This window comes from Giraffa tippelskirchi, chromosome 2 (genome assembly GCF_054371585.1).
Source record: "Giraffa tippelskirchi isolate mGirTip1 chromosome 2, T2T-mGirTip1v1.2.pri, whole genome shotgun sequence".
Classification (NCBI taxonomy): Eukaryota; Metazoa; Chordata; class Mammalia; order Artiodactyla; family Giraffidae; genus Giraffa; species Giraffa tippelskirchi.
The window spans coordinates 124,159,962-124,181,998 of record NC_137276.1 but is presented as its reverse complement, the minus strand read 5'-3'; the positions used below and the strand labels follow the sequence as shown (position 1 = coordinate 124,181,998).

Sequence of the window (22,037 nt, the reverse complement as noted above, 5' to 3'; positions counted from 1 at the left end):
TGTGACCTGCAGCTACCCTTCCTTTAAACTAAGGTCCTCCCCTTGGATACCTCAGAAACTGCATCCCCAAATGAATTCTCAGCTCTTGCTCCAGAGAAAGCTAAGCTGTTGGCAGGGTGCCTGGCAATTTAACTTGTTGATTAGTCCTGACATCTGTGGAACCTCCACAAATTCCTCTCTTTGACTTGGGGCTCTCAATACCATTCACTCCCCTGTGGGCTACTGAGCCTGGACCCAGGTGGACTCAACTTCTATCCCCCAGTGAGAGAGAAACCCACTTCTGCTTTTTCTATCAGCAACCAAGGGGAGAAAATGAGATCAGGACATACATGAAAAACTAATACACAGACATAAGATAAAAAGAAAAATTGGTTTTAGGGGGAAAAGGCAATTCTATAAAATTATTTCATAAAAGATGAGCAGTTTTTAAAATTGGAATATTTAATAAAACACTGAGAAAAAGACCAGTAATAATGGTGGTGAACAATGGAGGGAGTTGGGAATGGTGGTAAAACCATAGCAACTTTCAGTCTTGTGTTCAGTTTTGTAATAAGGTGAATGTACCTGCATTACCTTCGTAATTCAAAAATGACTATTTCAAAGAACTTAATTTAAATTTTGAATTTTAAATTGTAATATTAAGAACAAACTCATGACTAACTAAGGGGAATTGGTTAAAAGAACCAAACATAAAAAAATACAAAACCAAACATCTACCTATTTGATGAAATATAAATATGGGCTTTACAAAGGTTGTTATGGAAGAAAGTTTAATGACATGAAAAGTCATTCACAGTGTTGTTAAGAGAAAAAAATGGGTTAAAAAACAACAGGTTTAATGATGAGCAAATATTTACAACATTATTAAATGGAAAATATGAGCAATAAGACAATACTATTTTATTAATTTTTGCTTAAAGGAAGAGGAAAACTCTAAATACACATTAAGAAAAAAAAGGTCTGAAAAGTTATATATCAAAATGTCAACAGTGACTACATGGGAAAGATTTCAAACAATTTTTATTTTCTTCTTTTTATCTATTGGTACTTTTTAATTTTTCACTAATAAACATCTCTTAGCTTTGGAATTAAAGCATCGCTTTTAATAAAAAATAAGTTTCAAAGTCTTCTCTCAAAAAAAAAGAAACAAAGCAAGTAGGGTAGGCAAATGGAACTGTTGAGAGATGCCAATAATACCTGTGTTTCTTAGTTGCTACCCACAGGAAAGCTCATGAGAGGTAACCATTCAGAGATAAAAGTAAGATAAAGGCAGGCAATGAGAAAGGTTTCGGTCAAGCCCAAACCAGGCAGTGGCTTATGAGGCAGTGTTGACAATGAGTGATGACAGGCAGGTGCGCAGATGGGCCAACAGAGGACAAGGCTAGAGGTGCGTAACTGACAATGACGCCGATGACACATGTTGACGGCATGAGTCAGGAAGGGGCTGACGAAGGCAGAACAGGTCTGAGGGGCTCTTCTTGCAGAAAAGGATACCTGTTTACAAAAGAGGTGCCAACATCTTTGTTGCCATTCTGTTTTTGCTTGTTATTTTTGTCAAGTGGCAGATGGATAGGAATGATCGCTTCCAAACAGTAAATTCCTTAGAACAACACTGACACTGAAGTTAGTTTCTTAGATTTGCAATACAATCTAAACTTGAGCCAAACTGGTTTCGGAAAAGTGGGTACTAAGGTGAACTGATGTTTTACATGCAACGTTCAAAGCATGTCATGATCCCACTGGACAGGAATTACCTTATTACATGGAGGAGATTTGAGAAACAGGCATAGAATTACCAATATTCTCCCATTTACCCATATCTCAAGTTTCATTTTCAATTCAATTATTTAAGCAATTATTTTATACTTCTATTGTTTTCATTTTTGACTCTTCACCCATCTAGCTCATCTAGTTTTAGCCATAATCTCTAGAGAGCACTTTCCTGACCTTTACTGCTTTCCATGACATCTATCTGTGTCATTCATTTCTGCATTTTGCCCTACATTCTTTCAAAAACATCACTTAGACCTTTCGTTTCTATTGTCTCCTAAACTAGCTTCTAAATTCCCACAGAGTAGGTACTGGCTTTAGGTTTGTTTTGTTTGCCCCATTCACCCCGATGAATTTTGGAGTCAGATACTAGCGTTTTCAAACTACAAACTTATAATCGCTTAGTGAATGGCAAAATAAAGCCCCCAAATTTTTGACTGTCATCTACATCAGGGTAACAAAATAGAAAGGACAGGACAGAAAATACCATAGTGCACTGTGTGTATTAAGGATAACTTCCACTTTGTGAAGCTTTTGTTTGAGATACACAGACACACACATCCATGAACACACATACTAGGTTATAAGTAAAATGTATTTCTCATTATGTTAAGCTACCGATACAGACCATGGTTGCAGGATAACTCCACCATGTGTAAATTTCCACTAGATAGGTCAGTCATGTCACTTTACACTCTCAGTTCAGTTCAGTCGCCCAGTCGTGTCCAACTCTTTGCGACCCCATGAACCGCAGCACGCCAGGCCTTCCTGTCCATCACCAACTCCCTGAGTTTACCCAAACCCATGTCCATTGAATCGGTGATGCCATCCAGCCATCTCATCCTCTGTCGTCCCCTTCTCCTCCTGCCCTCAATCTTTCCGAGCATCAGGGTCTTTTCCAATGAGTCAACTCTTCGCATGAGGTGGCCAAAGTATTGGAGTTTCAGCTTCAACATCAGTCCTTCCAATGAACACCCAGGACTGACCTCCTTTAGGATTCACACGTAAAAGAAAAGCTGTACTACTCAGATTCCGCAGAAGCTGCAGCCCAAATGGCCAGATTTCTCATCATGTGGGAGGTCAAAATGGATTGGAAAAGGGCTGGTTAAGCACCTGATCAAATAACAGTAAATATTTAAATGACCTATTTAAGTGTGTGTGTGGTGGGGGGAGGGGGGGCAGGATTAGTGTCTAAGTCTATATGATTCTCTCTTAAGAAACTCAACTGGTAGCTATCCATGGAAGCTGAAAGGGTAACATGAGGAGGGCCAGGACCATGCTAGGTAACCTCAAGTCTAAGTTACAAGAACTCAGAAACTTTGAGTGTGCAGGAGCTCTCAGGAGAGCAGACCAGGCAAAAAGGGAAAATGAGAAGACAGCCAATAGGCCACTTCTGAGATGGAGTCACATTATTGGCCAAGTACCTGATGGAAATGCGGTTTCTGCTCTTTCAGGGCCCTAGGTACATGTCCATTATTTAGAGAAACTCGACAGGCTCTGTTCCAGGTAATCTCAAGACCATAAGAAAAACAGCAGGAGAGTAACCATATTTGTCATCTCAGAGTCTCAGCTGCCTCAATATATGGTGGAGAAACAGCAGTCACCCTCATGGTATTGTCACAAGAATGATATAAGCTGAGTGAAATGACCTAGTCCAATCCCCGGAGTACAGTATCCTCTGCAAATACTGGGTTCATACTTCACCTACATGTAAAAAAAATTAATATCATGATGATCCAATAACAGGTCCCAGAGCTACAGCCACCCTGCAAGTCAGTCTCTACACTGTCTGCTCACACTGAGACCAGCTGAGTATGAGTTTAGCAGACAGCAGCCATAAACCTTTGTATATCACTAACAGAAGCAGGGTTTCCTGCTGCCCCAAATGGGAACTGTTCCATTTTTATTATTGCAGTCAGATGAGTAGTAGAGTTTATCTCCTACACCAAAGGGGAAAATAATCTGCAATTTCCTTTCACTGGCAACAATACTTCCTTCTGCAGAAGCTGTCCACTGGCTATATAGTCCTTATGCCCCCAAATAACAGATATACAGGTAACAAATGCCAAAATGATCCTAAGACAGAAGAGTACAGATTAATCATGCAGAAAATCAACAGGCTTTAAGTATTCTGGATAAATCAAACAAATTTAGAAACAAACTTTTAAGCACTAGCTCCATATTTATAGATTTGGTAGTAATTTCGATGGTGACAATTTCTGTATTCAGTCATCATGGAGACAAATCACTCTGTGGATGTGGAACGGCCCCATCACTGGACCAAGAGAAGAGACACCCCAAGGGGACATCTTAAGGTCAAGAGGGCAGACACAAGAATCTGATGGATGATTTCCACAAGACCAAGCTTAGCACTATAGAGCCCTTCCCCATAGTTACTCAGAACTCCTCAAGCAACTGAGCTGGGACTTTCCCTGGTGGTCCAGTGATTAAGAATCCACCTTGCAATGCAGGGGACCTGGGTTCAATTCCTGGTCAGGGAACTAAGATCCCACATGCCGTGGAGCAACTAAGCCCAAGCACCACAACTACTGAACTGGCACACCACAACTAGAGTTCATGAGCCTCAACGAAAGATCCCGCATGCCGCAACTAAGACTGAATACAAATAATACATAAAAAAGTAAAAGTAATGGAGCCTTCTTTCCTTTTACTTAATTACACTGTATTCCTACAGACTCCTATTGTTGTTAAATGCATCCCATTGACCTCCCCAAAAGAAATTATCAAGTGGAGGACAAGGCTGTAATGTAATTTGATTTCATAGTATGCAAACACCTAACATAGGTAGTTTTAAACTATGAAGATACCAAATTTCCTAATGTAGCAAAGACATTTATTAAATCCAGGATGTAGCCAAGAAAATGTCAAGAGCTTTTCTTTTAAAATAAAAATTAAAAACAGCCTGCACATAGTCCCTAAATAGGAAACTTTCTGGCTATTTTAACTGCTGGGTAGCTTTCTGTTATTTTCACTTATGGGATTAGGTTTTGTCTTCATTCATTCACTCATAAATTCATCACAGATTTACTGCAACCCTACTGTAATTCAGGCACGGTTTCATGTGCTAGGGATATAATAGAGAATATAACAGACAAAAATCTGCCTTCATGCAGTTTTTATTTCAGTGGGAAAATATGGACAATTAACAAGAAAAGTAAATCACATAGTATGTTAGAGGGGTAAGTGTCAGAAAGAGGATAAGAAAAGTTAAGGAGGTGGTAGTGAAAGAGTCATGTGTAAGTTGAGAAGACAGCAAGTGCAAAGGTCCTGAGGCAGAGTGCACCTCGCACTGAGGAACATCAGATAACTGAGCAACAAGCAAGACAGAGAAGCAAGAGAGGAGCTCAGAAGAGTAACCAGGGGCCAGAACACACAGTCTCACTGGCCTCTGTTTGAGTGGAGTTAAGAAATCACTTAACACTTCAGAAAAAAACATGATGTCTTAGTACATTGTAATAGGATCACAAATCAACAATATAACTATATAGCTGCTGTGTGGAGAAGAGACCAACAGGCACAGAGGAAGATGCAGGGAGCTGAGCTGGGAAGCACAGGAGACAAGGCCCCTCTATGTAGACAGAATGGCAGCAGCAAAGCATCTCTATTCTGAAGGTACAGGCAACAGGCTTTGTACCAAATTGGAAGTAGGTTATGGGAGAAAGAGAAGTGTGAGGAATGGCTCCAAGGGTTTTGATCTTCAAGACTGGAAAATGGAGTAATTATTTGCTGAGGAAAAGAAAAGATTGTGAGAGAAGCTGATTTGGGTGGGAGAGAAGGGAGTGATCAGAAGTCAACTTTTGCACAGGTTAACTTTGAGATGCTGGCTAGATACCAGAAATGAAGTTGGAGATCCTTGTCTGATGCTCAAGGAAAGGTCCAGTCTAGAGATAGAAACCTGGAGATCATCAGAGGCAGATGATGTATTTAAAGCCCCAAGACTAGAAGCAATCAACCTGGGAGTGCAGATCAGGGAGGAGCCCCAAAGATGCAGCCTTGGGATTCCCAACAGTTAGTGACTGGAAGAATGAGGAGGACTCACAAGGAGATCAAGAAGCTCCAGGTGCACTGACTTGATCTCAAATCCCCTGACCCTCTATCACCTCACAGGGTCTGTGTACGTGATGTTTCCTTGCCTGGGACTCCTTCACCCTGCACTCACCCCCTCCAACAACAACTCAGACCCGACATTTATCTGGTAGCTGATCAGATGGCAGCTCTTGTCACCTTCTTTGCCACCTTCCCTTGACGGACAGCAATGTGCCCAAACAGATGCCCTTCCCCACAGGATCTCAGAGCAGCACAAGCACATCCTTCATGGCAGTCACACAGCAATTCTGCATGTATTTATGGGATTATTTGGTGTCTGTCTTACCAGTTAGGGTGTCTGCAAGGACATGAAAGCAGGGTGGGGTCTGTTTGTACTCCACCACCAGTGTCTAGAACAGGGCCCCTCATAAAGAACAGGGGAATGAAGGAATCCTTGATCAACCTCTCTCTCGTCAATTTTCTGTTAAATGAAATAAGACCCCCTTTGTGTGGGTCCCAGGTCAAGGTTTCCAGTTGAAACATCTCCTTTTGTACTTACACCAACCAAAATAAAATACCCTTGTGCTCCTGTCCTCCCACTTTCTTGGAGCACCCCGTCTCTTCCGCCCCCTACCTCCCCTTGGGGCCTCAGGCATACACACCCATTTTCACAACCCATTGTTCTCCCCAGAGAATCAATAACATAAATATTAGCACGTAAATTAGTGCACTCATTTGCCCTTACTTACTAAGCTTCAACCAGAATATTTTTTTTCCACAATCTCTATATATTTTCCAGAAAGGGTTATATAGTTCAAGTTCCACCATAACTATAGTTCAGAAAAAAAGCCATTTCTAATAGTGATATGAACAACATGAAATGCACTGAGCTATACTGATGTGTCCCCAGTATTTGGAGATAAAAGAAAAAACACTCCCAAACTTGAACTGAAAAAAACAAAAACAAAAATTATAAACACACACTTCAAACATATATGTGTGTGTACATTTTTCTAAAGAAAAGGTCTGTGGCTCATAGCTTTTATCAGATTCTCAAAGCAGATAACAGCCCCCCAGAAAAGAAAGATGACAAAATGTACATCCATCCTACAGACTAACACAGAGACTAGAAAGTACACTGAAAATCATCATGTATAGAAATGAATAATTTTTAAGACACATTGTTCAGGAAAAAAGCAAGCTTTAATATCTGCATGGGCTTCCTTTGTGACTCAGTAGCAAAGAACCCACCTGCCAATGCAGGACACGTGAGAGATATGGGTTTGATCCCTGGGTTGGGAAGATCCCCTGGAGTAGTAAATGGCAACCCACTACGGTATTCTTGCCAGTAAAATCCCATGGACAGAGGAGCCTGGTGGGCCACAGTCCATGGGGTTGCAAAGAGTTGGACACAATTTAGTGACTAAACAACAGCAACAATATCTGCACAATATATTATTTATGTAAATGCATATAATCTTTATTTTTTCTCCATGGATTTTGAGAGGAGTGTTACCAAACTGAGAAGAGCATCGCCTAGAGAGAAAGGGAAAGAGACTGGGATTGCAGATATGATCAAGAGAGACTTTGGTCTTATCTGAAATGGGTTAATTTTTTTTCATGGAGAATGTGTTATGTATTGCTTATATAGTCAAAATCAGCTTTCAAAAATGTTAAGGGAATGCCTTAATTTACTTGTACTCAAATGGCAAGACTGTAACAGAGCTCTGTCCTCGCCTCAGGCTAAGCAGACCTCAGCTCCAGCCCTCTTGGCTGGACCAGGATCTCTGCAGGGGGTCTCAGGTCACAAGCACACAGACCTCCAGGTCTGTTTATAAAGATACAAACACTCCAGGAGACCTACAGTCCAATTTAAAAGCTTGCACCAGTACACGCCTAAAGCCCTGACTGTTTACATGGTGAGTACTGAAAGTAATCCAGACATGAAAAATGATATTTTTTTTTCTATTTTTTAAACATAAAAGATAGATATGATAAAAGGCATTAATCACCATTTAAGGTAAAAAAAATAATTTTATGAGGCTGGTGTGTTGCAAAAATGTAAATGGAAAATTCTATGACTAAAGAGATTATTTTAAGCAGCAAGTCACTGAACAACTGAAAATTATTTCAGACAAGTGTGAAAATGTAAGGGGAAACGATGAAATTTTCAATGACCTCTAAATACTTTAAGCGTTTCTGCAAACAGAAGGATATTCAGGTTTATTACATCTGCTGAGCTCTGATTTTCAGCAGAAAACAGTCTGTCTTTTACAATAAACATGGTATAAATTCTAAAAGAATAAGTCCCATCAGATAGAACTGCTAAGACCCCAAAGTGTGTTGTAAGTATAATGAAATTATACTTATAATCAAATAGCCAGTTTTCAAATTGTCCTTTCTTGTTCAGCAGTTCCAGAAAGTCGTCCAGAGCTAACTATGTGTCTTAGGAGCTAAGTCCACTACTCAAGAGATCAAAGTCCTAATTCTAGTTATGAACCTAGTTAGCCACACTAGGGACAGCTGAAGACATACTTCACAGAAAACATAGAGAACTAGTTCCAGAATAAAGTGTTTAAAATTTTTGAGCACACTGAAAAAATATGCAAAGCGAGTAGGATTACTGATAAGTCGCCTGTCAGCAAGTCCAAAGGAAGAGTCCAGTAAGGGTGACTATATGAGGCATGTACCTGGTGACTGCATTCAGTACTGAACCCAAGTAGAGTGTCTGCCTGTGTGCTTATTTTTACCTCTGGAGCCTGAACACCCTTGTCAAAGGTACCTGGCATGTCAAGGCTATGGGAATTACATAAACACCCCATGGCAAACAAATGGGGTCAGGGCACATCTGGCAAGTATGGCTTTGGGACTGTCACCAAACTTAAGAAATACTAGTTTTGCAACTGTCATTTTTTCAATCTAATGCACAGTATCTGATAGGGAGAAGGGTCGAGTTATGACAAAAGGCAAAAAGACTCCAGGCAAGGTTTATTTTTTATTTTTTGTAATACTGTAAAGCCTTCCGGGATCCTATGAAAGGATAAAACTTATTAAAAACCTGAAGCTTTCTTTGCAGGGGGTACTCAGCTGCTATGCACCTGGCACTAACTGCTAAAGGTACACAGTGTTCTATCCCACACCAGTAACACAATCAATATTTTTCTTCAAACCCACAAGCCCAGAAATCCAAGCACTGTGGTCTTAGTCCCCACAATGCCAGTTTAGGTGAGTTGCTGGGTGAATCACCTGTGGATGGCAGGTTCCTTTGTCTCTGAGCACAGATCTCCAGAGGACAGAAAATTAGTTTTTCAAATTGAAACCTCAAATTTCATTTCTAAACCAAGCAAAACCTGAAAACCACAATCATTTAAGTTATTTTGCATACATTAGTGTTCCCCAAGACCTGAAGTGAAAGTGAAGTTGCTCAGTCATGTCTGACTCTTTGCAACCCCATGGACTGTAGCCTACCAGGTTCCTCCGTCCATGGGATTTTCCAGGCAAGAATACTGGAGTGCATTGCCATTTCCTTCTCCAGATCTTCCCAACCCAGGGATTGAACCCTGGTCTCCCGCATTGTAGGCAGACGCTTTACCATCTGAGCCACCAGGGATGCTCAAAAAGCAGCAAAAAGTTATATTCCCCAGAATAAAGAAATCCTGTATTTCCAGTGAAGAAAAGATCGATGCACTCTGACAATCAAGTAAAGGAAAAGTAAGTCTGGCACCATCTGATGACCTTAAGGAGCCCAGGTTGTGTTCCTGACACCAGTGAACACCCCACTTCTACGTGAGGGGTGGAACCTGTCAACAAAGCCACATTGCTACACACATTCACCGAATCACTGTAATCTAATTAGGGAAGCCTGCGGCAGCCTAAACTTTCTCTACTATGTTGAGGCCCAATTAAATGCCTCTCTTACTCATTCCTAGGTGACTACAACACTCCAGTTAAACACCTTACACGGAGAACCACCTCTTGCCTGTGTGGTTGTCCAATGAAACCAAAGGAGACGCATCATAAACAAATGCACTAAGACAAATTACATACAGACTGAAGGTTTCAACATCTTACAAAACAAGCTGAAGTGACTGCAAATTGCTGCTCTTTTAAAGTCTCCCACACACTGGATGCTTCTTACAGTTAACTGATAAGAGAAGTTTCATCATCTCAGGAGGCAATCAGGAGATGGCAACAGAGATAAGAGGTTTTCACAGCACAGGACAATCAACAGCAGCTAATACACAGGTGTGCTCATAAGCACCCCCTCCCAGGCAGAAAGTCAAGGGATTTCCAAATAGAGATCTAACCCCTTTGCCAGAAAGCCCTTTGTTCTACTCCCTTTCTGGAATCAAGGCCTCACTCAGAGAAGAGTTTTGTGTTAAAGACTGGATGGGGATGACCTTACTTATTTGGTATTATTAAAAATTGAGCATGGAAAGATGATGCAAAAAAACACAAAAAGTCGAAGTGCTCCAAAACCTGCCTTAAACACTGCAGCCCCTTTACAAGAAGAAATTAGGGCACAACATCAGACAGAGATAATGGAGGTGCTGACTGCTTATGGAAAATATCCTGACATTTTTCATAATTCACGAAGCCTCTTTTCTTTAGGGTCCTAACTACAACCTGGATATTTACTAACTACTAGAATTTTTAAAAAGTAATGGCTGATGTTTGTTGTTAAAAGTACCCAGTTTTAAAAAAGCCAAAGTGGACTGCCACTTTTTAGTGGACAGGAAACCCATGTGGGAAGGACAGAAGAGAACTTCAGGACAGTAATGACCCCTGGGGAGGCAGGAAGGAGAAAAGGACTGGAGAGGAGGATGGTTAACAGGATCTGTCTTAAAAACTAGAGGCCTTCATATTAAAATGTTAACATCTGTTCAAGCTGGTACCTGTGTGGCAGGTACCTGGAGATTTATTACACAAACTTACATGTTAGTTTATCTGCACGCTTGGCCTCTTGCCTTTCGAGATGGCCCACACTCTGTCTGTGGAGTGTGTCTCTCTAAATAAATTCACGTCTTACCTATCACTCCGTCTCTTACTGAATTCTTTCTGCCACAAGCCATTGAGAACTTCAGTCATGGCGTGATCTCAGTTAAAAGACCGTGAGTTCAAGTTCCAGATCTGGGATTTGGCTAGGTTCAAGTCCTGGACTGTAGGTTCAAGGCCCAATCTGAATTACATGGTTTCAGAGGGTACATTACAGAGGAAACGACTTAAGAAATATGATTAAGTAATCACAATGTATGACTTTATGCAGATTATCATTTAAATAAATCTTAAAAAATATATGAAAATTGTGGAAATATGAATACTGACTGGGCATTGGATGGTATTAAGAATTTTTTTCTGAATTTTTAGTTGTAGCAATTTTGATTATTTTTTATTTTAAAAATCTGTATTTCTCTGAGATATATAATGAAATATTATTTACAGATAATTTTTCTGCATGCTTGAAGTTGTTGTTCAGTCGCTAAGTTGTGTCTGACTCTTTGCAACCCCAGGGACTATAGCCTGCCAGGCTCCTCTGTCCATGGGATTTCCCAGGCAAGAATACTAGAAGGGGTTGCCATTTCCTTCTCCAGGGGATCTTTCTGGACCAGGAATCAAACCCACATTTCCTACATTGGCAGATGGATTTTTTTACACTGATCCACCAGGGAAGCCCCGAGCTTGAAATACTTTATAATTAAAAAAATTAAAAAAACAAAGTGTTTAAAAGTGAAACAGAGACACAGAAGGGCCAAAGAAAACGCAGGCTGGTGCCCAAGTGATGCAAAGGGCAAAGTCCAATCATGATGCTTTGGTTAAATGTAATTGCCAAGCAACACAATAAATACACACAAGCCCTGGGAACATTCAAATCCAAGATAACACAGTTCTGCAGTCAGAATCTACTTTACAACATTTTATCATCAGATAGTCTTCTAATATCAATCTTGTTAACAAAAGGCACAACAGTACATTGATCCTCTGCCAAATAAAATGCATGCCTGTATTTGAAGAATTGAAAGTTTGAAAGATACGAAGTGTTATTTAAATTTGCATTTGTTAATCTAAATGAAAGCCAAACTCCAGGAGGCATAAACATGGCAGCCTGGCTTTCGGTACTAAGGCTAAGTTGGAGAAGTGTGTAAGTGACAGAGAAGTACATGTTTTTGTTTAGCATTCAGAGATCAACAGCAAGATTTAGGCCTGGGCTAACAAACGCAACTGCTGCCCTAGAGAGAAAACTCAAAAAATCCAGTTTTATTCTCGAGTATCCTCTACCAAATGGTCTATACCAACAACAGAATGACAGTCATTTAGGGTCAACTTGGCCTGTTACGATGTCAACAAAGGTCCATCTAGTCAAAGCTTTGGTTTTTCCAGTAGTCATGTATGGATGTGAGAGTTGGACTATAAAGAAAGCTAAGTGCAGAATTGATGCTTTTGAACTGTGGTGTTGGAGAAGTCTCTTGAGAGTCCCTTGGACTGCAAGGAGATCCAACCAGTCCATCCTGAAGGAAATCAGTCCTGAATATTCATTGGAAGGACTGATGCTGAAGCTGAAGCTCCAATACTTTGGCCACCTGATGCAAAGAACTGACTCACTGGAAAAGACCCTGATGTTGGGACAGATTGAAGGCAGGAGGAGAAGGGAATGACAGAGAATAAGATGGTTGGATGGCATCACCAACTGATGGACATGAGTATGAGTAAGCTCCGGGAGTTGGTGATAGACAGGGAAGCCTGGCATGCTGCAGTCCATGGGGTCACAAAGAGTCAGACATGACTGAGCGACTGAACTGAACTGGCCTGTGTGAGGTCCTCCCAGGTGGCACTAGTGGTAAAGAATCTGCCTGCCGATGCAGGAGACATAAGAGACACAGGTCTGATCCCTGGGTCAGGAAGGTCCCCTGGAAGAGTGCAGGGCAACTCATTCCAGTACTCTTGCCTGGAGAATCCCATGGATAGAGAAGCCTGGTGGGCTACATACAGTCCATGGGGTCGCAAAGAGTTGGACACGATTGAGCAACTACTGGCCCAGAGATAGTGTTGGGCTCATGAAACATTTTTTAAAACTTAAATTAGTATGATACTTGAAGGGACTTCTCTGGTGGTCCAATGGCTAAGATTCTACGCTCCCCATGCAGGAGCTGGAGTTTAATCCCTGGTCAGAGAACTAGATCCCACATGCTGCAACTAAACATCCTGCATGCTGCAACAAAGATTGAAGATCGTGTGCCACAACTAAGACCTGGCACAGCCAAATAAACATTTAAAAAAACAAACGGGATTTTGCTGTCGTTGTTCACTCACTCAGTAGTGTCCGACTCTTTGGGACCCCATGGACTGCAGTACACCAGACTTCCCTGTCCTTCAGTATCTCCCTGAGTTTGCGCAAACTCAAAAGTCTGACTTTCTGTATTCTCTTTCCTAAATATCAGAAAATATTGCAACAGTGAACTAACTGGCTTGAACTAAGTGGCAGCTGTTCAACTTATACAAGGCCTGTGGATCACAGTTCCCATCACTCCCCTTCACCCACACTCAGCAGCATCACTTGTAACACTACTAGGCCTGCCCCCCATAAGCATTTTAATCTGTGGTGTAACACTAAGGATGTCACACCGTGGTGTGACGCTGGAAATACATAACTTTCCCTTAGCACAAAATTAGGGGGGAGGAGGGAGACAGAAGAAAAGGTTTCGTTTCTTGAATTCTGAATTCCAGTACAGTGCAGAGAGGGGCGGAAAAGCCTGAGCCAGATGTCACCTCCATAATCAACATAGGGGCATTTCCATGGTCAAGTTTACAAGTGCTAACATAAACAACTTCTTCACTTAACGCTGACGGGTTCCCTAAGTACATGAGATTCCTGATTCTGAACTATGTTCATTTCGGCTTAAGACAGAATCACTTCTGCTTCCATATTGATAAAGGACTCACAGAGGTGCACTGGCTTGTAATTTTCATGCAACATTCCCACCACCCAAGCCAGTTATGGGAACTCTTTCCTACCTACAAATGCTGTACCCAAACTCACATCACGTAAACTAAGCACCACCCTGTGACATTGTTAAGCCAGGAGGAAAAGAAATTATGGCTAAAAACTAAAGAGGTTTGATGCAAAGAGGAGAATTTACTCATCAATACAAAAATAAGTATCAGACACTGGCCAACAGAAGATGCACACATGGAGACAGGACAGAATGCCATTCATCAACCAGTTTCAGGAAATATAAATGTGTCTCTATCAAATGAAATTTCCAAGGAAGAAGTGTAACACACTCCCTGTTTTACATAGGTACTATACATACATACAAATAGCGTACATACATATATATTATTGTCATTCAGTCGCTAAGTCGTGTCCAACTCTTTATGACCCCGATGGACTGTATCCTGCCAGGCTCCCCTGTCCATGGGCATCTTTCAGGCAAGGATACTGGAATGGATTGCCATTTCCTTCTCCAAGGGATCTTCCTGGATCAGGGATGGAACCTGAGTCTCCTGCATTGGCAGGTGCATTTTTTACTACTGAGCCACCAAGGAAGCCCCCAAACATATGCATACACAGCCATAATTACAATACAGTTCAGATATATTAAGAGATATTAAGCTATCACTTAATATATTAAGCTACCACTACATACACACTATATAAAAAAACAGAAAATATACTGAGTAGGAAGAGTTTCCAGAGTCCATAGTACATCAGTCTGAAAGCACTTTATTTTATAAAAACATGATAAATTTTTCTGATCAGTTCACTTCAGAGTTTTAAGAAATATTTCACAATCTAGAAGAATCTTTCTCCTTAGGGTTACAGGATTACTGGTGGAAAAAATTAAAACCACAACCAGGTATAATTTCCACAACTTGGTCTCTTCACTCTCACAGATAGAAAAACAGAAGGTACACACTCACCGCAGAGAGCTGGCTCCACGTGGACCTCAGAGGCTTGTGGTGAATCACAATTTTTTCATCAGATTTCTGTTCTTTCAGCTCTGACTCCTCATCGGAGTCGATGTCAAGGGCCTTTTCTTTGTAGTTCTGATACAGGACAGCATTTTCTGCAAAAAAAGAACCAAACCCTACACATCACTAATTGCCACCCCCCCATCATGACGCTACTTGTTCTAAAGAAACATCCAATATTTATATGATGTTTGGTCTCCATTTTAATAAACAAGAGATAAATGAATTTCCTCAAGAGTCATGATCAAAAATTTATTTTCTCACTCATACAGCTCTGTCCCCCATTCATCTGCAGGGGACAGGGAAGTGCCTGTACATCAAATGCCAACTGAAGCAAAGTTTCCATGACTCTGTCCACCACTCATGAAGGTCTTGTCTATTACATCATTGTTTTTTAGGTTAAATTGCATTAACACCCTTTTATTTTTCGATTTAACAAACATTTATAGAACATCTACAATGTGCCAAGGGCTGGGAGTAAATAGAAAATAAAAGACACTTTCTGTGCCCTCATGAGCTAAAAATTTAATGAGAAATATAGTAAAAGTCAGTCAGTCATGAATTCATTCAACTGATACTCAGAAAATGTCTACTAGACGCCAGTATATGCTAGGTGCTGGGGATACAACAAAGAACAACAACAAAAAAAGAGAAAAATCTCATTCTTCAAGGAGCTAACATCAGTGATGAAAGAATGACAATAAATAAACAAGCAACTTTTATAATACGGCAGATGCTGAAAAGTTAACATGGCAAAAAATCAAACAGAGAAAGGGTGTTATGAAGGGTGATACGTAGATTTTAAACAGGGTGGTTTAGGAAGGCCTCATAGAGGTGACATTGAAGCAAAGATCTAAAAGAGGTTAAGAAAGGAAGCCATCTGTACAGCTGGCAACAACAGAGACATCAGCAAACAGAGACAACAGCAAGTACAAAGGCCCTGGGGCAGGAGTCTGCTTGGTGTATCTTACGGCAAGGAGGCCTGTGTGGCTGGAATAAGTTAAGGGATGGGAGGAAGTATAGGAGATGGGGGTTGGGATGAATAGAGGGCTGACCATGTAGGGTCTTGCCTCAATGCCATTGAAAGGACTTTTGCTTCTTACTCCAAGTAAGACAGCAAGTCATTTTAAGGTTGAGGACACAATGATCTGGCACAAATACATATCTACAAACCAAAAAATTTATATACAAGTGCTCTGAGAACAGACTGTTAGCAGGACATGATTTAGTCTGGGGGTCAGAGAGGTGTTAATGAGGAAAATCTTAAGATCTGAAAGCTGAGAAACCACAGAGCTACAGAAAAAAACCACCTGCAAAAGCAAGAGGAAATAAATTACCTTAGAAGAATAAAAGAGGTCAAGAACTGGAGTGTAGGCGTCTAACAGACAAAGGGTGTAAGGTGAGTTTAGGGAGAAGAGCCAGACAGTTCAAACCAGGCAGAGTTTTGCAGGCAATGTTAAAGAACTGGGTTTTATCCTGAGCCCAAAAGCCAGAGTTTCTTTCATACTGTAAAGGTTTTATTTTATCCCGACTGCAATGAAAATCCACTGAAAGACATTTTTAGATTGGAAGAGCAAAACATTGACTAGTTAAGGGACTAATGAGGATGCTCTTGAAGTGGTCAGTGAAAAGCAATGGAGACTTAAGGGGGTTGGACTGGATACAGGGGTCAGACTGGCTGTGGTGGTCAGGATGTTTTCTAGCTCTGTTAAGTCCCACAACTGAAAAGTGGAAGAAGGGAACTCCAGAAGAGATTCAGCTTTAATGGAAAGATTCTGAGTTTGGTTTTGGAACATACTGAGTTTGAAACGCTTTCCTTATCTACTGAAGCCGCCTCATTTCTCATCAACTATGGCATGTTCTGTATGCATCATCACTAAGTACTGAGTGTTCATGCACGATTTTACTGTTCTCTGATTGGTCTGCATATGAAAGCAGATTATGAGGGTATAAATCTCTGTAGCACCCTTTAAAGTACTTAATTATATGACATAAAATACATTCGGACATTGTTGATATGATGTCTCATTCATCTCACAACAATGTAGACAATTATTACCTTCATTTTACACAGGATAAAACGGGCTCAGTGAAGTTGAGAGGTTTGTTTAATGTCACTCAACTGATGAGTAGAAGCAGCAGGACAGGAACTCAGGTCTCTGGTTCCAATATCACAGGATCTTACCACTCAACCACACAGCTTCCTGACTTACATTCTTGTTAGTCATCAACTGTAAGACTCCTGCATTCCTCATGTACATATATGTGAGAAAGAATGTCTAGGTCATCATACTTGAGAAGAGAGGAGAGGTGCACAGAAACAGCTCCTCGTAAAAGGAAACAGCATAAAACTAGTTATAATGAAGGTCTGTCTTCAGACTCCAAAAAAGCTCAAAATTTTTAACTATTTGAAGCAAGAGTCCCAAAACTAATGCCAAATTCCAGAAGATGCAAAACATCTCTCGTGATTTATATTAGATAGATGCTCTGTTCACTTCACGGTCATAACAGGGTACAAGAGAAAGCAAAGTGCGTGAGAACCAGTTGTCTGTCCTGGTCCTGGCTGTGTAACAGTGTATAAGGTACTAAGCCTCTTTGAGATTCCAGATTCCTCAGTTATAAAATCTGGAAGATGACTTTATCCTAACCAGCAAAAATACTATATCTGGATTTCTTCCCCATAGAAAACATTTTCTAAGATGGATACAATCAATACATTTTTATAAACTGGTCATATTTAAATGATAAAATGGGAATTGATTTTTATAAGAATTATATGGGGAAATGTTTTGTAATCAGCCAAGTTGATACAACTCTGGGTGGTTTTACCTTTGATTTACTTACAGAGGGGCATACCCTTCTTCACTGTTCTTTTAAAGGTTGGAAAATCTTAGCATTTCAAAGAATGACAGGAAGTAACTACCCTCACCTCCACCACACTCCCCCAGCTCTACAAGCTCTTCTGGTCCATTGACACTGGATCCATTTACACAAAGTCCACTAATCTGCTTAGGGTCTGAACACCTGGTGAAAGCTGCTTTTGTTTCTGAGATCCTTCACAAAAACACTACATGGGGTCGAAATTCTTAGCAGTAAGGTTCTGTTAGTGAAGAGAGTTAGATTTCCTCCAAATTGAAACTTGATTAGGAAACCATATTAATGATATTAAAATGTAGAAATATGGGGATAAGAACATTAAGTCAAAGGAAATATGACCTAAGTAAATACGGACGTAAGATCTACATGCCAAACCTTCAGAATTTTAAATTGAAGAGCTAGAGCTTATCCTTATTCTTCATTTTTTGAAGGAGGTGGGGATGGAGGCAGAGTAGAGGAGAATTAAAAATCCTAGAACACTGGTCTGACAAAGTCATTGGCTTACAAAGAATGCCATTAATTTTATTCACTGCTGGTATTACTGGATAAAAATTTAGCTAAGTGCAGAGCTTTGTGCTGTATAATTTGAGAAGAAGTTGTACATTTTTCTCATCTTGTGTTTTTGTTACTTCAGTTGGATTTCAACTTATAATTGATATTCCACATTGAAACAGCAATAAAAGTCTGGAAAATCAAATGCTTACCTTCCCCATCAAATGTTCCTTGTCCTTTCAGCATTTTTTTCTAAGAAACAAGAAAAGCAAAAAGAGGAAAAGCAAAGCAAACTATGTATGAATGAGCCAAACAGAAAATACAGCTATTTCAAGAAAAAGTACTTTTTTTGTGGTCACATTCATTAGATTTCCAACAGCATGCACACATGATCCCTAAAGCAGTCATATGACTACTATTAAAAAGATGAAATAAAATGTACAATATCCCCCACGCTCTGCCAATACAGCTTGAGAATCCTCAAATGACCAATAGTTTTTAGCTTATTACTGATGATTCACCACCACTGTTAAATTGAACTGTGCCATACTTGCAGAGCTGGGGCGGGGGGGAGCACATAAAATGTTATGTAATTTCTTTACTTAGAAATTAGTTTGCTTAGTCGCTCAGTCATGTCCTATTCTTTGTGACCCCATGAGCTGTACCCCTCCAGGCTTCCCTGTCCATGGGACTTTCCAGGCAAGAATACTGGAGTTGAGAAGACATTCCCTTCTCCAGGAGATCTTCCCAACCCAGAGACTGAACCCAGGTCTCCTTCATTGCAGGTGGATTCTTTACCATCTGAGCCACCAGGGAAGCCCACTCATGATTCACCACCACTGTTAAATTGAACTTTGTTAAACTTGCAAAGTTGGAAGGGGGGGAAACACACATAAAATGTTATGTAATTTAAGGCCATAGGATCTAAAATAAAACAGGCTCGCTTGTGTATTACATATGTGACATTTAAATAGACTGGTTCCAGCTTTTTGATTAATCAGGAAAAGATGTGGCTGCCAAAATGAATTTCTGCCCTATTGCTGAGATCTGTCTTGTGTCTGGAGAAGGCAGCACATGCACACTCCAAAATCTTCTTCCATAGTCTTCCCTATTTCTTTATGTCATATTTGGTAATATTTTAAGGAGTGCAACTCCTAGGTCTTTATCTGGGAGCAACGCCACACCATTCACTCCAACCTGAAGTTTCAAGCTACCAACTTGTTAAATGCACTCAAGGGTTAAGTGGGCACAAAATGGGAATGAGATGCAACCAAAGCCACTGGTGACAAACTATGTCTTTTGTGATTCTGGCAATTGACTTTTAAGATTCACATTTTACCTGGATGGTATTTAGTATGTGATCATCATGGAAAGGAAAAATATTTCAGCAATTAAATCACTAATGTAAGTACTTAAAATAATCAACAGGCTGAAAGGAAATCAGTGTTTTCCTGTATCAGCTGTGGTGAATCAGCAACCAGCAACTGACACTTCTAAACAAGCACCACGCTGGCGTGACCCCATAATCAAGAGTGCAGATCCACGCCTGCCTGCCACCCCCTTTGCAGCTACCTGTATTAAAAGTGTTCAAGACTCACATCACCATTAGGTAATTTGCTGTTTTTTTTTCTCCTACTTGTCCCCTACATTTTGCCGAACTTAATACAGTGATACGAGTTTCAGTTCCTCCCATAAAACTGCATTAACCTGGGCTGTGCCTACCAGCAATAAAATGGCCAAGAGATAGATGTGCAGAGGTCTGATCAACAAACAATAAAATTAAAAAAGAACAATAACCTCTGGTTCCCTCTGCGCCCCTCCTCCCCATCCCGAACATCTTCACTGGCGGCTTAGTGACTGCCTAACGTGTGACGCTCTTGCCCACTTTTTACCTTTATCCTTCCCAGGCTGGAAAACTTCTCCTTGTCTTCCATCACTGCTTTCAGAACCGGCTGGGACATCCTGTTCTTCTTCTTCGAGGTGCCAGGACTGTCAAAATCAACGCCACTGACCACCGCCCTGCGATAGGAGGTGGACCGCAAGCCTCGCCGCAGAGACCCCGGGCTGTCCAAGTCGTGCTCCGCCTCGCCCTCGTCCTCTGCTGGGCCCACGGGGGCCCCAAGGCCCTCCACCATGCTGCGCACCTTGAGCAGTCTCTTGTGAGGTTCCACGTTCAGACTGTTGGATTTACTTATTTTAATTTCCGAGGCTAAGCTCTTCGGAATGATCTGCTGTTTTCCCACTTTGAGGGCGGCGGGGCTGTTTGTGCTCAAAACCACCGAAGGATTCTCCAGGAGTTCGTTCTCCGGTGAGGGCAGCCTTTGGAGGGGCAGCTTTTGTTCCAAAGACCTTTTGGGGGGCGAAGGAGAGAGTCTCGAGGGTCCTCGCTCAGGGTCCTTAGCCATGTTGCCGGACAGCGAACCGGCGCCTTGGGAGGAGATATTAGGGGAAAGTCCATTTGTAGCCGGCGAAGGCAGGGGGCTGGTGGGGAATCCGGTCTTGTCTCCCTCGGGGCTGCAAGGGGAGGGCGCTCGAGGAGTCCGCGGGGAGTGCAGCGGCTGAGGCACGGGCTTGGTCACTGTGCCATTCGCTGGGGACTTGGGGGAGCCGCCCGACGCCACTCTGGGGACTTGGGGTGACTTGGGCCGTCGGAGCCGAGGAGAGACAGCCCTGTACTCCGGGGAGACGGTCCTCCCATTGGTCACCGCCCTCCGATGGGCGCATAGAAGCAAGGGGCTCCTCTGGACCGTCCTGCCGTCGGAGGCGCCGGGCACTTCGGCCAGAGTCTGCGCCGCAGGGAGCGTCTCTCGGTCCTCCACCGGGAAATCCGTGATCAGCAACCCGCTGGGGCTCTGGTAGGACTGGGGCCTCGGCTTGCTCCGGCCCAGGAGCTGGGGCTGAGGGGTTGAACGCCTCCGCCACAAAGGGGTTAAGCTGTTGCTGGAAAAATCCACTTCGCTCTCGGTGTCCATAGCGGAGCCTTGGGGGTCAGCCCTCAGGGGGGTGGGGGTGGGGGAACAGCACCTAGTTAGTCTTGCCTAAAGAGGAAAGTCATGGAGCTTGGCCTCCGGACTACTAGGCACGCCTTGCAGACGCGCGCGCTCTGAGCCCGGGGATCACCCGGCAGCCGCGGGACACAACTGCGTTCAATTACCCACCCTTTCTGGGGCAAAAACTGCGCCCACAGCGGCGAGGGGTCCAGTACAGAAACCTGGGTCGTGCCCAGACGAATTAATCCAATCACCACCGCGCCTCTCTCGCGGCCCAAGACCACCCGCACAGAAACAGACCGCCACCAAATCGCCGGTGCAAACTGATGCACAGGAAACTTGGGACGAGTTCAGCTTTCTTGGGAAACTCGTCGCGGGACGCTCCCCTCCGCTGCCATCCAGCGGCCCGCCCCCGTCGTAGGTCCTCTAGAGCTCCAGCAGCCCGTCTCCCAGGCCGATTTACCTTCAGGGCTTTGTAGAGCCCAGGGCCGACGAGCACCGCCGCCCAGTGGGTGGCCCGGGTCCCGGACAGAATCTTCGCAGCAGGAGCTCTGGAGAGCTCCGCAGCCGACCCAGCGTCGGCTCCGCCCCCAAGCTTGATCCTGCCTACCGCATTGGCCACGCCCCGGCCCGCCTCAGTCGCTGCCTTCTGGGAGCCGCTGCCTTCCCGCCCTGGTCTGGTTAAAACACTCGAGCGCACGTGGGCTGTGTGCCGAGTTCCGGGTTCCGGGCCACGAGATGCGGGGAGGGGGCGGCCTGGGAGCTGCGGGCGCGCAAGGCTGTGGCTCGGAGCACAGCGTGGGAACAAACGTAGGAGCCCTGCCAAAATGTAATTTGCGAAGTCCTGGGCCCCCGGGGGATCTCCCTGGTAGAAGCTCTGAATGCCGAGCA

The 22,037-nt window shown here is 42.6% G+C and overlaps 1 protein-coding gene across 4 annotated transcripts in view; it reads right to left on the bottom strand.

The window, feature by feature from the left end:
* The window catches only part of ARHGEF26 (Rho guanine nucleotide exchange factor 26), a 134,716-nt gene extending 112,996 nt beyond the window's left edge, over nt 1-21,720 (bottom strand). For 2 of the 4 annotated variants that reach the window (XR_014066229.1, XM_081532059.1), the window contains exons 1-4: nt 21,610-21,720; nt 20,049-21,194; nt 18,369-18,408; nt 14,737-14,882 (exon numbers count right to left, since the gene is read on the bottom strand). Coding sequence is in view for 3 of the 4 variants with exons in the window: in XM_081532059.1 (XP_081388185.1) it covers nt 14,737-14,882; nt 18,369-18,408; nt 20,049-21,128 (1,266 nt within the window). In the remaining variant the exon portion in view is untranslated. The remainder of the gene's footprint in view (nt 1-14,736; nt 14,883-18,368; nt 18,409-20,048; nt 21,195-21,609) is intronic. The other 2 variants (XM_081532069.1, XM_081532080.1) reach the window with 2 other exon arrangements.
* Between the last annotated feature and the right edge of the window lie 317 nt (nt 21,721-22,037).